At 37.7% G+C, this 17,904-nt stretch overlaps 1 protein-coding gene across 1 annotated transcript in view; it reads left to right on the plus strand.

Annotated features, from left to right (window-relative positions):
• Positions 1-317: 317 nt before the first annotated feature.
• The window catches only part of TTC33 (tetratricopeptide repeat domain 33), a 37,571-nt gene continuing 19,984 nt past the window's right edge, over positions 318-17,904 (plus strand). The window contains exon 1 of the mRNA XM_008938872.1: positions 318-535. Within this exon, the coding sequence (XP_008937120.1) occupies positions 318-535 (218 nt within the window). The remainder of the gene's footprint in view (positions 536-17,904) is intronic.

The following is a 17,904-nucleotide window of genomic DNA, read 5'->3' on the forward strand; positions in this document are numbered from 1 at the left end:
ACCGGGCCGTTCCCGTCCGGCTCCTGGCTGCTTTCTGCTGTGCGGGCGTCAACGCGCTAAGGGCTTCCCGTGTGCCAGAGCTCTGGGTGTCGGGTGTCGTCGCGCCCCCTTAGAAAAAGGCTTCGAGCTGGGCTCCGAACTGTGGTTGCCTGACGAACATCGCCGGTGAAGGAGATGGGCAGGATTTGTGTGGGGGGAGTGGCAGCCGCTTGCATGTTACTGTGAGAATTGAGGTGAGCGAGGTGCCTGTTTTCTTGGATGTACTTAAAAGATAAATGACCTAACTACTGAAAATACGTTTTTATCTAGTTCTCAAAATGGCTTCTTTTGGGTGGAAGAGAAAGATTGGTGAGAAAGTTTCAAAAGCTACGTCTCAGCAGTTTGAAGCAGAAGCTGCAGATGACAAGGATCTGGCTGATGATGATGCTAACTGGGTGCATGCAACTAAGAGAAGAAAGGAAATTCTCTTAGAAGACTGTGTAAAGAAAAGTAAGGAGCTGAAAGATGAAGGTGCAAATTTGGCTGAAAACAGGAGGTAGGTACTACAGTTACCATTCTTTCATTGACTGAATAATGCTAAGTGATATTTTAATCCCTTTTTCAGTTTTCTAGCAGCTGCAGTTGCATTTCTTCTCCTTGAAAAAGCTATCATTTCTTTCATTCTACCTTTACTGTCTGGTACTAAACAAGTTGTTTCCTTTGATGGTGTTGGCAGCTCTGAAATGAAGTCTATATTCAGTCTCATTTTGATGTGTTCACATCCCCAAAAAATGATAGAAGGAGGGAGGTTAGAAACTGCATCTGAAAGTTGAAAGGGTAAATAAGATACAGTGAGATAAGTCTCACTGTGAATAATGCTTTGGCTACTGTGGTAGCTTTCTGCTCTACTGTAAATGTGTCCTTTCTTTTACTAAGAGTAAGCTTATTTGTATGTGTACAGTTTCTAGGCAGATACTGCAAGGCAGCTAATACACTGTTGATCTGTCTAATGCTTTTGGAAAGTCAGGTTCAGGTAGCTGCACTGAACTTCTGATAGCAGTACTGAGTTGAGACTTTGGCAGTCTTGGAAGGGGATTGCAGAGATGGTTCTGTAGGCCTGTTGTGCTTTGAGCAAATGGATCAAAGAAGGCTTAGAAAAGGGAAGGAGTGCCTATAAATGACACATTAGCAACATATTTTGGCTAGATCTTCTCTGGAGGGGGAAAAACAATTCCAAGAACAGACTCTTAAAATCTTCAGAACACTTGATAACTAAATCTGTGTCCTGACTTAACTGGTGTGAACATCTCTGCTTTATTCATTGTCCCAGATCGGGGATAACATTATTTTCCTAGTAGGAACAATTCCATAATAAATCAGTATGTGGTCCTGTGCTCTGTAACTTTTCATGTTAAGACATTTCATTCTAAAAAAGGGTTCACTGGGTTATATGGAGGAGAGAAGAATTAGAAGTGTAAAGCAGGCAAGTTTATATATGATGATAAACATCCTCTGTGTGTGATCTGATCTTATTTAAAAACTAATAAATAAATACAAAATGTCTTTACGAAAAAGGCTTATTTTCAAATACTTAAATACAGTTTCTTCTTGTGGCTGTTGATTTGAATGGTAACATTTGTATGTTCCAGGGTGCAGTGAATCACTTCTGGACAGTCTTTTGTGCTCCTGAATTTTATAATTCCTGAATAAAATTTTGAAGCCTTTTAAAACTGACTTCTAAATTAAAACCAAATTAAGCTAAATCAGCTTGAAGCATACTGCCATTGTATTAATCAGTACCATTAGTGGAGTTGCATTAATATCTGGAAGCACAGGATACACAAATTAAAAGTCTATTATAAACATCTTTGTTTCTACTGAAAACACAGAATACACAAATTAAGAGTCTATTATAAACATCTTTGTTTCTACTGAAAACAGATTAAAACCTTTGTTTCTGACCTGGAAATAAACTGTACAATAGTCTACAGAAGGGTAGGTCTTTTCTGTCTTTTTCAGGACACAGAGAGTATGTTTTTACGATGAGAAAACAGAAGTATTTCTGAATGTTTTCATTCTAATCTGGTGATCACTAGTGTTTATCATACTTACATATATTAAACAGATTGATATTTCTTTTTCAGTCTTATCTTCTGTTCTACCTTTACCTTCCTTGTATTTTCCTTTGGGTGTTGTGTTTCTGCTTTGTGTTTTTTGTATTCTTTTTTGAGTATTAATTTTGATGTATTATGTAAAGTGCAATAAATCTCTTCAACAGCAGCAGAAAATCCATTGTATGTGTCGTTTAGGGCAGGGAGATACAGACTACTGTGTATTTATTTTGAGCAGGTAATTTTTGGCACTTTTAAGTTGGTCTTAGAGACGTATTGTTTTCTGACAGATAAAGAGAGACTCCGAAAGCTTCACCCATCCTTAAGTATCAACATAAGGTTTCTTTTGTGAATTTAGTGAGAACTATATCTCATCAGAGGTGTTTATAAGAGCTACTGAGAAACACTCACTGAATGGCTTATAATAGACATGAGAAATGGGTAACAAGAAAATTAAAATACATCCTTTGGGAGGCTTACCACACTTGGTGTTAACACTTGCATCTGAGGCTTATCTGAAGTTCTAACCTGAGACCGTAGCTTTCATCAGTTACTCTAGCCCACTCTGTACAGTTTGGACAGATAAGGCAGTATGGTATTGTCAGGGTACAGAACTTTCAGGTAGATCCTTCTCTTAAAAAAAGATTTCATATAGATTTCAGGCTAAACCTGCAGTAGGAGGCTTTTGTTACTTAAACAGGTGGAGTAGATGACCAGCCGTTACAGGGAGCTTGAAGAAGTGGTCTGAAAGGAATGTTAATTTTCTCTGGTGGAAGATGGTTGCTGTAGTTGTTTCAGACTTTTGTGTTCTATTTCTTGAATGCATTTGTACAACATAAGCAGACTCAGGTAAAAGATACTGAATGTAGGTTGTTTCCTGGTATATCAAACTGTAATAACAAAGAAAGACTTGAGTTGGACTGTATAGCATTTAGGTAAGAGGATGGTATCTCTTCCACTGAAGAAACCCAGAAGAAGAGCAAAGACTGAGCTCTAAAGACTTGAGTAACAGAGGTGGTATCCTGATGTTATGTGTGGAGTGGAGAGAAGATGAGGATCCTGAGGGCTTGGGAAGAAGCAAGAGGCTAAGTAAAGGAAAGAATAGAAAGTAATAAATTCAACTTCACTTCTTGTGGAAAAGAAACTCCGAGGTAATGTGCATGGCAAAATTAGTATGGAAAGGTGAATTTTGTAAGTGCATCTGCTGCTAATTAGCTAGTGTTGTGATTAACATCTTTATACCTTGTTAGTCATTAACTTATTTTTCTGATTGAGGAAGGCAGCAATGGTGTTACACCCCCACCATGGTTTTTTTAGTCTCTGTGTATAGAATCATAGAATCCTTTAGGTTGGAAGAGACCTTTAAGATCATCAAGTCCAACCATTGAGCCATTAGGGCTCTAAAGTCCTCTGCTAAAACTGATCAGAATCTGTCAGGGTTGGAAGGGACCACAAGGGTCACCCAGTTCCAACCCCTCTGCCATGAGCAGGGACACCTCCCACTAGATCAGGCTGCCCAGAGCCTCATCCAGCCTGGCCTTAAAGACCCCCAGGGATGGGGCCTCAACCACCTCCCTGGGTAACCCATTCCAGGGTCTCACCCCTCTCATGGGGAGACCCTGTCCAGCCTGAATCTGCCCACTTCCAGCTTTGCCCCATTCCCCCTAGTCCTGTCGTTACTCGATATCCTAAAAAGTCCCTCCCCAGCTTTCTTATAGGCCCCCCTAAGATACTGGAAGGCCACAATAAGGTCACCTCGGATGCTGAAGGTCTGTTTCTGTGCATAAGATCTGATTGACTTGTGCTTGTGAAGTGAGTCTCCATGTTTCTTGGGATGAAGGAACAATGAGTGGCCTTCTTGGGTGTCAGAATTTGTACAGCTTACTTGCTTTGCCCATTGCCAAGCTCAGGAGTGGTATTGGTGAGATGTTTTGGAGGTGGCAGCTGGTATTTCAGCTTTTGTGGGAGCTGCTTGAGGTGTATTTGTAGTTGCTGTAATGTGTATACATGATATATAATATAATGTGTATACATGTATACATACCTGTTAAGACTGAGACATACACAGAAGAAAAATGGTGCTGAGAGAGAACAGTTTCTCATCCACAGTTAGTCTTTTTGTGGGCTGGGAAGAAAGGTGAGGAGACTACCAGACACAGGTGTTCAGCTAGGTTGATAATGGCAGTGGGTCTGCTATTGTGGAAGACATGGCTTAGGAAATTCTGACCCACAGGCTCAGTCAGTGGGCAGTTTCGAAGATGAAAAGCCAAATATCTGGAAGAAGGGTCACACTTGTGTGCTCCTGTGATGTGTGGGAAGGAGCATTTAAGCAAACATGCAAACAAATACACAGTCTTTTGGGAAGCAGAATATTGTCTGTTGGTGGAAGGAAGGGAGGGTATTCCAGAGGAGCAATTTGTTTTGCTTATAGAAAACTTAAAACACTGGCAGATTACCCACCTTCAGACATCAGCATGGATGTGCCCACATGCACTGGAATATAAAAATAGACAAATGGACAACAAAACCAACAAACCCCAAAACGCTATAGCCATAACTCAGCTTTTTTTTCTTTTTTTTTTTGGTACTGATAGTCCTACACTGTTTTAAATCCAGCATAATCCAAAAGGGTGAATGTTCATGTGCTTAACCTCAGTATGAAGTCCTCAAAAATGTGGCATGTGGAGAGCTAACAGCAAAGAGAAGAAAATCCTCTGTCAGACTACTAGTATCCCCAAGAGGATTTAGTTGCCTATTCACATAGATGGCTTTGCAATCCCCTGGGACAGTTTTCAAACTGTGAACATGTTTCGAGGTGGTCCACTAGGTGGAGGTAGAGTTCTTTTCAGCGGACCCTGAAGATGGGTCAAAAAAATACGCATCTAAATACTTCATTTTCTTTTGCAAAGAGGCACTGTTGGGCTTAAATGCTTATTGATTTGAATTTAATTTTTCAGTTCTACTGAATAAAAGTTAATACGGCTCTAGCTTCTGGTGATATTTGATACCACACTAAAAAAAAATCTCTGTCTCTAAAGGTGATACTGGTTTGGGAAGATCATAATTTCAAGTGGAACAATCATGTTTTTGCTGAGCTTATAGAGATTCACCAACGTTAAAATAACTAGTTGTTTATCTTCGTCCTTTGATGTGTAAATTACACTGTTTAATAAGGTTTTATTCTTTCCTTTAGCCTTTGCAGCAGCAAATTAAACAAGGGCATGGTAAAGTGCTATGGGCAAACCAGAGAACAGATCAATATTCGTTAAACTGTTTACTTTTCTAAAGGAATTAATCTTTGATAATTTAATAATTTAATTTTATAATTTATTTTTTTAAAAAAATGTTGTTAGGTACCAATTATTCCATGTTTTAGCAGTTGAGAATTTTTCCCCCTGATGCTAATAAGTCAGTATCACTTCAACAGGTGTAGTCTGTGATTACTTAGCTATATAAGCTGTAATTAAGTTTATTTTTCTCACTAGGCTTTGTAAGATGTCAGTACCAGAGATGACTCCTTCAAAGACTGTGTTTAGTGTAGTGGTGTTATAAATTAATACATTTAGCAGATGGAGTAGAAGAGTAGTGCCTATTTAAAGAATATTGAAAAGTTTTTCTCTTGTATTCTTATGACATTAGTGTTTGTTCAATTTACTCTTGTCTTTGAGATTTAGATTATGATAAGCTTTACTTAATCTTATATTTACTTAAGCTTTACTCGATTACTAATGAGTTACAAGAGTGCTGAAGTAATTATTTTCAGAGTACCTTCATAATTGCTTTTGATGCAACTAACATGGCAAGGGGTAAATATCATTTTGTTCAAATTGCCTTTCAAGTTTTAGTCAATGAACCTGATGTTGCTTGCATAATACAGTGTTAAGAAAGAGATTTCCTAGAAGATTCAACAGCTGACTTTGGCAGAAACATTTCAGCAGTTAGATAGTCTGAGTTACATTATGGAGTAGCTTGGAAGAAGCGGGGTGCATCAGAAAGGTGAGGAGTCCGGGAGAGCTGGTTGCATTTTTTTTCAGGTTATCTCTTCTCAGCTCAAGAATGATTTATCCTGATGATGAGGAAATAAAAGGTGATAGGAGTTCTGCATGGGTGTACAGGGAGCTCCTGAGAAAATACAAATGTAAAATGGAAATGTACTAGAGGTGGGAGCAGTGTCATGGGACCCAAGAAGACTACAGAGACCCTGTCTGATAATAGAGGATGGGGATTAGGAAAGCCCACCTTGAGCTGAATCTGATAAGGAATGTGAAGGGCAACAAGAAGAGCTTCCATAGGTGTATTGGCAGTGAAAGGAAGACTAGGTAAAACATGGGTCCTTCCTGAGTGGAGCTGAGAATCTAGTGACAAAGAAGTGGGACAGGCCATGGTAGTCAGGTCTGCCTTGCCTCGGTCTTTACTGGTAAGACTTGCCCTCAGGAACCCAAGGCCCATAAGACCAGAAGGAGAGTCTGGAGCAAGGACAACTCTCCTTGATGGTGGAGGATCAGACTATGAAATGTGTAATCAAAGCTGACGTGTACAAGTTCATGGGGCCTGATGGGTGCATCTGTGAGTGCTGAAGGCACTGATTGAAAGGTTACAACTGTGAGTGGTTTCTGAGGGCTGCCAGAAAGCAAATGCCAATCCTTGCCTTCATGAAGGGTAAGAAGGAGGGCTGAGTGACTTACATACAGGACCACCAACTTCAAATCTGTCCCTGGGAACGTGATGGAGCAAATAATTCTGGAAACTGTTCTGAAACAGGGAGTATGAGGAGGTTATTGAGAGTAGCAGGCATCGATTAGCAAAGGAGAAATCGTGCGTGGCCCACCTAACAGATGACAGTTTGACCAGAGAATGGTATGGACTTTCCATCCTTGTTGATACTTGGAACCCAACTGGACAATAACCTGAGCAATCTGTTTTAGCTGGCTTTGAGCAGGGTGTTTGGACTAGGTGATCTCCAGAGGTTCATTCCAATCTTCACCATTCTGTAATTAGATCCCATTAAAACTACAGACGCATTTGGAATACGGAAGGTAGTTCCTGAGGCTTGAATCTGACTGCACAGCTCATTGATGTGAAACCTTTCTTAGTGAGTAGGAAACTTGTTTCTGTTATGGTTTATTTTTTTAAATGATTTTTCATTTTGTTTCACTTAGTCCATGTATCTTTGGTGGAATACTTTGCGTAGAGAGAGAGGTGCAAAAAAATAGGCAGTCTTTGTTCCATCTTCCTATCATCTGTTTGCTAGCTGAACTCATTTAAAGCAAAGATGTATTTTAGAAATTAGAAAATTAAAAAGATTGATTCAGTAGATAATCTGGGAATCTACAAATTTAGCTTTTATTTCTGACTCCTACGATAGTCTAAAATTCTTTCATGCTGCTGGTACATTATGTTGGCAATGCTGAATCTTCCAAAAGAGTGGCAAAGCCTTACATTTTAACTTACAAATTAAGCGTGGGGGAAATTACTGGAAAATGCTTACAGTGGAACTAGGGAGAATGTAGTAAGTACTCACTCCAGCTGTTTCTTGTAGGCTGAAAATGACTGTTCGGTGTCAGTCTTGTATATAACTTGCATGCCAGGTGTAGTTAACTGTTCCATATAGTGCTTACTTCTTTCAGAGTGAATGACCAATACCAGCATTCTCCAAATAAAATGAAAATTTTTAATCTCAGAAATGATTGGCTTTGTGGTTGAGTGTTTTCTAAGGCCGATAATGCAAAAATGCAGAGCAAATAGAGTTATCACTAAGCAAAATTGCAGTATGAATAGGGGCTTGACTAAAATGGTCATGGCTTCTAGTCAGAACACCTGATCAATTACTTAGATATTACTTAGGATTACTGTCTGGTGTGTGTATATATATTACTTCCTTGCTATTGGCTTCCTTATGAATGCTTTACACAAGATACACTCACTGAAATGAGACCAAGGGTGTATAAACTGTAACTCTCGAGTGCAGAACACCTGAGATAAAACAGAAAAGGCTATGAACAAGTATGGACTTCTTTTCTCCATTTTTGGGGAAAAGTACATGTTGCAACTTCTGTCTTACTCATCAGAATATATGGTTTGTCTTGCAGGCCTTGTAACCTTCCTACAAAATCAAAACTAAAAAGAAACAAAAAAAAAAGGCACAGAGTATTTTGGAGTATTTAACACCTTCCTGTAAACTGGTGTGGGAAGTAATATGTTAATTTTTAAGTTAATTTGTGCTAGCTTTATTGTTTTTCCTCACTGTTACGAGTTGTTGCTTCCTGGTGATAACATCTAGTTTGTCTTCTCTCATTGAGGAGGAAATTCTTTGCAAAATGTTAAAGTAGTTTATTCTTTTTAAATTACAATTTATCTTTAATTTAGCTATTTTGCTTTTGTTGTGGCAAACATTTCCAACAACTGGTTATTATTTGGCAAAGCAGGAGTTCAGTTTTGAAATTGTTATTAATTTGGTACAGATTTTTCTGAGTGTGTGAAAGAAGATTTGTAGATTATTTAGAGTTTGAATAATTTCAAGAGTATCTTTTTGTTAGAGTTGTTACTTGGGGATGTTTAATTATGACATTGTAGTATCCATCTGAATTTGAATGTGCATATTGTTGTAGGTGTATATTTGTAAATAAAAGGAATATTTGTGGAACAGCTGTAGACTGCAGAAGCAGCTGTATATGTGTATGTTTTCTAAGGAAAGTGTAAATATAATTTACTTGATGTCTGTATATGATCCTCTGTAGCTTCAGGCACTTAGTGGAGTCAGCCAAGATACAAATCTCTGATTGTTCATTTTCACAGTGTAAGGAGAACGAGGTATCAACATAATTCAGCCTAAGAGCTTAGTTTGAAATTTGGAGGTTCTGGTTGCTCCCTGTCAATCCTGTAGATATATTATAACGTGTGGAACTTTAAGTGAAAAGTTCTGGATGAGTGGTGTGTAGTGTTTTTTCAAATGAAGTCTTTGAAAATGTGTCTGTTTACTTAAAAAAATCCTTGATATTTAAATAGGTAAAGCTTGTTACTGAAATTGAAGAGTAAAAAAATTAGTACTAAGTAAACATTTCATCAGTATGTATTTTTATATATATAGAGAGAAAGAGGAGTCATGCCTCTGAATTAACTTTCTTCTGTCCTTCAAATTCATGTGAAGTTACTAGAAAATAATGAATACATGCCTGATTTTTACATCTTATTAAAAAAATACTGGATGTTCTTCTTAGTAATCAATATGGCAGTAATAGAGTGTCTGAATTTTTACATTGCTAGCTGGTTCTGTTTAATTCTTAGAACATTTTCCAGACAGTTTTGGTTTATAACCAAACAGAATGTTTTCATCTAATCCCAGCATAACTTTGTACTACTTAAGGATCTGTAAGGAACTACATAAACAACGGACTGCAAGTAAATAATATAAAATATAAATATTGTAATTACTTTTATTACTTATTGTGACAATATTTTACATTTAAGTTTTATCACTCATCATAGTGCTTGAAAAATGAATTTTAAAAAAAGAAAGCATGTGTGCTGGCATGTTTCTAGCCATGTACATTATACACAAGTAGAGTTAATTATCTTTTTACTTTTTCTTACTTTACTCTTTTGGCAGTCTGACTTTCTTTGAATCTGACATCTGTATGCCGTGCAGCTTTTCCTTGGCAACACTTAGAACCTTTTGCTGCAGGAGGAGGTTGATAAGTGTGTGCAGCAGAGCCCAGCTTGTGCATTTTCATTTCCCCTAAGCACTGTGTTGAGATGAAGTTCTACACTGAGCTTCTGTCACAGCTGGCTTGTTTGTTTTCAGAGTTGATCTCCGAAACTGTCCTAATTCCTTTTCTCTTGCTTCATATTACTTTTATAAACTGGCTGGGGCAGGGGCCATCATTTAAAATCGTGACCATGACGGCAGCAAAAATGGCACTACTGCCATCCTGCAGAAACCAGTGTCTGCTGGCAGGTGTCTACTGGTAGATGGTGGCTAGGGATTCATGTGAATACTTTCATGTGAAAGGCAATATAGAAAGTTATAGAACATGTTTCTGACTTGGGCTTAGAGATTTTGACCGTAACTTCAGTCAGGCGTTCTAATAGTGCAGCTTTTAAGTGTAGAGAATTCTGTTGTTTATATACTTACTATAACACAACTTTGCAAAATCTAGTCATTTACTTTAATAATCTTAAAAGCAATTTTTACAGAGAAATACAACCTGAGGCTTTTCTGAAATCCTTTGCTTGACAGATGCTCTACTGAAGTAATGCTGTTACAGTGTCCAGGACATTATAACAGTATTTATAATGATGTTAGATATTGTGACATGGATACTGTAAGATACAAACTTATTTAATCTTCTTAAAGTTAGTTTTGTGGGTTTGTTTATTGTCCAGATCTGTTAAATACGCCTAGTTGCTTTTACTTGAATAACAAAAGCTTTGTATTTATAAATTATTTTTCATAATATTATTTCTCTTTGCAGGGGAAGTTGCAGGGAAAACAATAAAGCAGGTTCCTAACCTAATACCTTTTCCTAGTTGTCCTTAAACAAAGCCTAGCTATTGTTACTGACAAAGATAATATTCCCCTCCACTCCTTTTGTTTTACCTGTCTTCATGGTTCTTGTAATTTAATTTAGAAGCAGTAATTAAGTATTCATTGCATGATCCTCACTGAACATGTGTACCTGTTGTCCATATCTTCTAAAATTAAAATGTACTGAATCATAATTGCCCATCAGCATTTGTTTCAGGAGTTTTCTGAAGAAGTCATATATGACAACATATTTTGTTACCAAGATCTTGGTTTCTATGTACATGTCTGCTTGTTTTCTAGTTCCTTAAGTGGTGTCTTCCACATCTTGTGGCTTAACTGAATACTAGATAACTGAAATACATTTTTTACAAGGAGTAAATGCAGAGAGAGTCATAATGTGACAAACTGTTAACATGTATTACCAAGTACTTTTAGTAAACCATGTGATATATATGAAATAGATGATAAATGTTGTACATTTTTCTCATTACAGTTATTTGGGTGATCAGTGCATCCATCCTGATCTCAGGAGAAGCATAACAAAATTTGTAATATTGTGCTTAATTTTCTGATACAGTGTTTAAATAACGTAAGTCAAAGTTTCTAGACCAAGAACCATACCTTTCTGCATCTGGAATGTGCCTGGCACAGTAATACCATATAGGGACAAAGGTAATGCATTGCTCCTCTCTTTCTTACTTTTTGGAAAAAAAAAAATGAAAAAAAAACCATTTTGTTTTCATGAAGAACTGAAGTTTGCTGTTTCAGAGCCAGTCCAAACTGATAATTTTTACAGGCTGCCATTCTTGGTTTGTATCAAACTTGTTTTCACACCAGTCTGGAGTTTTAGTGACTCTAGGAATTAAATGGCAAATCTTAAAAAACATCGTTTGTTTTGTCTTTGACCTGTGAGCTGGTAACAGAAATCTAATGTAGCAGACTATGGCTTAAGCTTTTTGTCTTCTGCAAAGATTAAGAAATGACAGTTAAGACAAAATGCATTTCGTAATTGTAGACTTTTTAAAACTAGGTTCTTTGGGTGAGAGATGTTGGCAGCGAATAATGGATTCTAGTCACGTGGCTCCACAATACTCTTTTACTGTTAAAAATGAAAAACACCTGTTAAATATGTTAAATAGCATAGAGTTACTGAATGGAATTCTACAGCCTAAGCTGTTTGTACACAAGAAATTGTATTGTCTAGAAGCTTTAATATAAGCCTTCCTGTTCCTTGCAATTGGCTTTTGTGATTATGATAAATTCACCCTCAGTGAATTTGGATGTTGACACAGATCTGGTTTTAATTGTCCTTAGTCTGTCAGCGAAACTCTTCTGTTTGTCAGAAGGTTAATTTTCCTTGGTATTGCTCACACGTAACTTATTTTCCTGGACATAATATTTGCAGTATTGCATGTTCTAAAATAAAATTGTAATTCAGTGAAGTGTTTCAGCTTTCAGTCTTCAAAGAGCATTTCTGATCTGAATTTAATTAATATTCCTTAGGACTTCAAAAAGGACTTAAATAGGGGCTTAATAAAGAAAAGGTTTCTATAAAACATTCTGGGGGGTTAGATCACATGTTGAGATTGAAATAAAAAATTGCCATTGTAGAAAATGAATCTTGTTTTAGCCTGCCTTTGCTAAACCACCTTTCTCTCACTGCCTATTTGAAAAATCTGCGTGTAGAGCTCTCCGTATGAAGATGGTGGGGAGTTTTTTTGCGTAAGATGCCATTTTTTTTTATAATGCTTTCAGTTTCATGGATTAAACTGTTGACTTGTTTTAAGAAGCAAAAGCTTTTACACTGGTGTGAAGCAGGGGCAAGAAAGTAGACTGAGGTGGGGAGAATGCAAAACAGCTTTTGAGGAATCACTTAGAATGGCTCTACAGATTAAGACATCTGCATTTGCCTTTCAAAATGTGGTAGAATCTTGGTACTTCAGTATTGCAGATAGAATTGAATAAATGAGGTTTCAGAAATTATTTATTTCAGTAGCTTATTTCTTTTGTGGGATTCAAAGTAAGAAACAAATTCCAAGTGATATTGCAAAAAAACCTTAGAAGTTTTGTTGACATAATGAAAGAAATTAATATTAAAATCAGAATCATGATAATAAAATGTCCTAATTAATTTATGAAATAAATTGCTGCCATAAAACCTAAGGAATTTTTCTGTAAATTACTAATGTGAACAACTAGTACCTGGAGCATTGTGTAGGTATGGGAGAAGTCTTTAACTTGGGTTGTTTTCTCCGTAATATGTAGTTTTTGAATGTATTTTAACTGGTGGTGAAGGTGCCCAAGTTATTTAGTATTGGCCATTGTATTCTGATAATAATTTGAGATTGAGAGAGAAATTCTAAATATTGAGCAAACCTGGAAAATAAAACCACCAGGATAAGTGTATTTCTTAGTCTCAAATAAAATTCTTTGATGCTCTTAGGGTTTGTAGATGGTAGGTTTCATTAAATCCAGGAAAAGGCTCTGCAAGTCAGACAACTATGTTTATCTAATCAGTGGGATCAATTTGATATTTCAAGGGAGAAGGTAGTAAGGAATATATGTTAAAGGGCATATTTTTATAATTAATTGAGACGTGGATCCTTTCTCCAGATGCAACACTGAAGGTATCAGGCTTTGATTCCTTCCCTTATGTTTTTCTCCAGAAGAAATCTTGCAGTTCACAGGTGCATTACAGCTGCGTGTGTTATTGCAACAAACTAGGGTCTCTTGTGTTCTTTACTTTTCTGAAGGTGTGTTGTAAATCTATGGGTAGTTTAACGGAAAGAGAGTCCTCGTAGAACTTAAAATATTCTTTATAGATTCCCTGCTAGGTAGAGCATAGGATTTGTGTCATAAAATAAGAGGAAGAGGAAGAACTAATTTTAGAAGTTAGGATTCAGAAGCATAGGATACTGTGGACTAAATGGCTCAAGTATTCCTTTCCAATATTTAATGTAGATGAAATGATCTGAAATATTAATCTTCTGTTGCATCTTTAATGTTTTATTTTGCATCTCATGCTGTGCATTGGGGAAAAACTGAAGGATATAGTTCAAACAATTGTTGCTGTTACTCTAGTTCAATAGGCACTATTACGCATATGCAACCTCACACTGCCAACAAAAATCGTCAGGCTAAATCTGTTGGTTCTTGTAAGGTTGCTTATCAGTAGAAACATAACAGCAGTGACTAAGTAACTCATTGTGGAAAACTGGAGCACGAACTGGCCTCATCTGTTCCTTTACAGAACATTTTTGCACAGTGACACTGAGCTGGCTGCTCCTTGTCTCTGCAGTGCTGGTAGTATAGTTCCCACTCTTGCCACTTCTATGGGTATCATTTGCACGTTAGTTGTCTGGGGGTTCAGAAGTGTCTGATACATTTCTTCAGTTCTGGGTGGCGACAGCCAGTCTGTGCAATCCATATACATGTATCCGGTGTCCTTGTAGGTAGATTGTACTGTGTTGTTACAGATCTATTTTTCACTTACTTCAGGAGACTTGGTGGTGTTTGCTGACTAGCATCTGCACTGGTACTTCATAGTCATTTTACATCAGTGCTTCCTAATTGTTTTGGCTATGTGGGGAGGATTTTTGGGTATCTGCCTACTTAACATTAAGTACTTAACTGAAAAATAAATTAAAACAGCCCCTCAAGTCTCCAAATGCCATAGAGAATTATATGCTTCCTGTCTTCTTCTTTCCTTCTGTTTCTGTATATAACTTCTGTCATTATTACTCTGTGATGTTGACATCGGCAAACTTTGTAAAGCGGCCAGAAGTAATAGAGGGAAGGAAAATGAAAGGGAGTGATATTACTTAGTACAGATAACAAGATGAAATGGAACTGCTTAGAACAGGATGTGATCAGTCTATTGCTTTTTGTGTATCATCTCTCCCGAAATGTTTTGCCCTGTTAATGCCCTACGGTCAAGCATCATATTTTGGCAGTAAGTCATTTTGAGAAAGATAGAGAAATATGGGTATCTATATCCCAGAAACTTTTCCTCCTTCCCCGCCCCGGTGCTGTTGAGAGCTTTTGACTTCTTGTTCTAGTTTCTATGACTGATTTCTGAGAACCAGTAGGCTCATAACGTGAGTTGAGAGGCAGAGCTGCCAGCCATCTGTGGACAAATAATTAAAAGGTTAAAAGGATTAAATGCCTACTCAGCTATGAAGAAAACAGATGATACCCACCATTCTAGCTCTACTGCTGTCTTTCTAGAGGCTATCCGAGCAAATAATTCTCAAGACCAGAATACGACCTAGAAATTTCTTCAAATGTAGCATAATTTTTTTTTTCTACATTTTTCTTCTTGTTGCTTTCAGAGGAACTAGTGTTGAAACTATTTGGAGAAACTAAAGCTTTCTATTTCAAACTACATTTCAGCAGTAAAAATACATTGCTTCTCTGTGAATACTTAAGTTTGAAGTTATTCGAACTGTTTCCATATCTGATACCTTACTTAAATTAATTGGCACCTGTTGTTTAGGATACTTAAATAGTTAATTGATCTTTCTGAAACTATACAGTTTCTTCTCTTTCGAAGCTTGTAAGTTTATGAAGGTCTGTTCCTATAGCTTAAATAACGAAAAGACAATTTCAGAAGTAATAGAACTTGTATTCCTCATCTTGATTTGAATTTTGATGTGTAATCTGAAGTCCTGCTCCTACTTGTCACTGTTGTTTTTTTTATTCTTCCTACAGTGCTATCGTGCATAAAATGTCAGTCAACACCCTATTTTAATTATGTTGTGTTAAATTACGAGGCTGGGATTTAACAAATTACTCCACATGTTTACAGGGGGTTGCAAAGCAGCTTCTAGACCCTGTAGAAGGTTCCTTAGGTGTTTTCTTTTTTTACTGGTTATCACCTTATGTGACACTAATGTTGAACATGAAAGAATTTGGAAATTTTTTTTTTAGCTACATGTATGTAAGTAATATTTGTTCATTTTAAAGCTGTTAAATGAACGTGCTGATTATGTGACATACTACATGTTCTCTTGTGTATTTCCTGATGGTGTGGAAGGTCTTGACAATTTCTGTTCTTAAGCGGTCTAATATGACTTAGAGCATATGTGAATATAACCATTTATTCCTCTGTCCACAACTCTGTTGTTAGCGCTGCCTTTTTGAATAGATAAAAATTACTGTTTTGACATGTGTTCAAGACAAACAGGTATGTTATATAACCTGCAGCTATAGATACTGGAGAAATATGGGTAAAACGTTTGTCTGTCTGTAAAGAAGGTCTCAAATATGGCACACTGTCTGGTGAATTAAGATCTCTTGTGGTACGTTTTTACACGTCTTATTATGCTCTTTTGTAATTACTTGAGAGTTCCATGTTAGCAGCATATAGGTAGAAATGCCACGTTTCTTTTAACTCCTCCTTAAGGTCAAACATTTGTCCATACTGTAGTTTTTAACTTCTATGTGGTAAATATTTCCCAATGCAGTGTCTCTGTTAATATTTCTCTAGTTAATCAGGTATGCTGTCAAAGACAGTAGGGTCTTGTGGTTTTCATGACAAAACTAAAATAGCAAAACCACCACTTAATTGAAGGAAGCGTAATAAATGCTTCTGAGTGGGGTGGACCATGAATCAGTGATTCACCAGATAATAAAAAAGGGTGTAAAATGAGTCAAAGGTGGCAGGGCCTTCTGCTCACAATTCGGTATAAAGTGTATTTATGAAAGACATCTTATGGCAGACTGTCAAGGGAAGGCACTGTTTGCTCCCCATCGTTATATAGTACTCTGTTGCATTAACTCCTCTGGCATTTCTCATTAAAAAAATTCTTTTCTGCAGTATATTCCATTCTTGGGTCTCAATGAAACAATGGTGAAGTAATAGTGATTATTTAAATGATATTACTTTTTCATGTTGTATGAGAGGACATTAAATGCTATTCCTATGTGAGAAGAGGATGTCCCTGGAGACAGTACCAAAGTTCTGATTTTTGTGGTTTTTGCTTCTGGGTGTTAGTTACAGGATCATCTTTCTCATAAAGTGAGTTTTATATCTTTGGTTTGACAAAGGTAGTTTCAAAACTATATTTGCCTAATAGATAGAGTGATAAAATGTATCAATATTTACATGTGAGGCTGAAATAAAAAATAAGGAAAATGGTGGGGGGAACTTATGCTAAAAACTTTATCTTGCAGTGTAGCATGATGATAGGTGGTAATTGCTTCTGGCATGTGGTGAAATGGTGTTTCACATCTGTTCTTTTGTGAAGGCTGTTAAGTGAGATAAATCTGGTTGAAATATTTCTGGCAGCTGTGTGACTTTTCTGGTATATTCAGCTGGTTTAGTTTTATCAGAACTGTGTTTGCTGTGTAGGAGAAGATTCAGCAGTATAAAGCAGACTTTTCACTGTATGCACTACAGGTGTCCAGGTGTCAATGACCTGATTTTGAGGGGTCTAGTATATGCAAGAATATCTGATGCACACAATTTCAAAGCATACGTATTCATTGGCATGGTGCGTGCTGTTGTACCCCATAGTCAAGTCCGTGTAATTTACCTGCTCAAAGAGAGGACGTGCTAGGGAGCAGTCCTTTGGAAAAAGACATGGGGTACCAGTGCATGAGAAGCTGGACATGAGCCACCAATGCACAGCAGCAGCCCAGAAGGCCAGTCGACTCCTGGGCTGCATCCAAAGCAGCGTGGCCAGCAGATGGAGAGAGGTGATCCTGCCCCTCTGCTCTGCCCTGGTGAGACCTCACCTGGAGTGCTGTGTCCAGCTCTGCAGCCCCCAGCACAAGAAGGATGGGGACCTGTTGGAGTGTGTTCAGCAGAGAGCCACAAAAATGACCAGAGGTCTGGAGCAGCTCTGCTGTGAGGACAGGCTGAGGGAGTTGGGGCTGTTCAGCCTGGAGAAGAGGAGGCTCTGCGGGGACCTTATAGCGACCTTCCAGTACCTGAAAGGGGCCTACAAGAAAGCAGGGAAGGGTCTGTTCAAAAGGGTAGGAAAAAGTTCTTTCATATGAGGGTGTTGGATCACTGGAATAGGTTACCCAGGGAGGTGATAGAGGCCCCACATCTGGAAACATTCAAGCTCAGCCTTGATGAAGCTCTGAGCATCCTGACCTAGTTGGAGATGTCCCTGCTTATTGCAGGGGATTGGACTAGGTGACTTTTAAAGGTCCCTTCCAACCCAATACATTCTGTGATTCTATGAAAAGGGAGTTACAGCACATTTGTGAATGTTTATTTCCCCTTTACTGTGTGGCAAGAACATGTATTCAGCCAGGTGCCACTGAAGAATTGTCATGTCC

Source organism: Merops nubicus, unplaced genomic scaffold (assembly GCF_000691845.1).
Source record: "Merops nubicus isolate BGI_N331 unplaced genomic scaffold, ASM69184v1 scaffold28504, whole genome shotgun sequence".
NCBI lineage: Eukaryota > Metazoa > Chordata > Aves > Coraciiformes > Meropidae > Merops > Merops nubicus.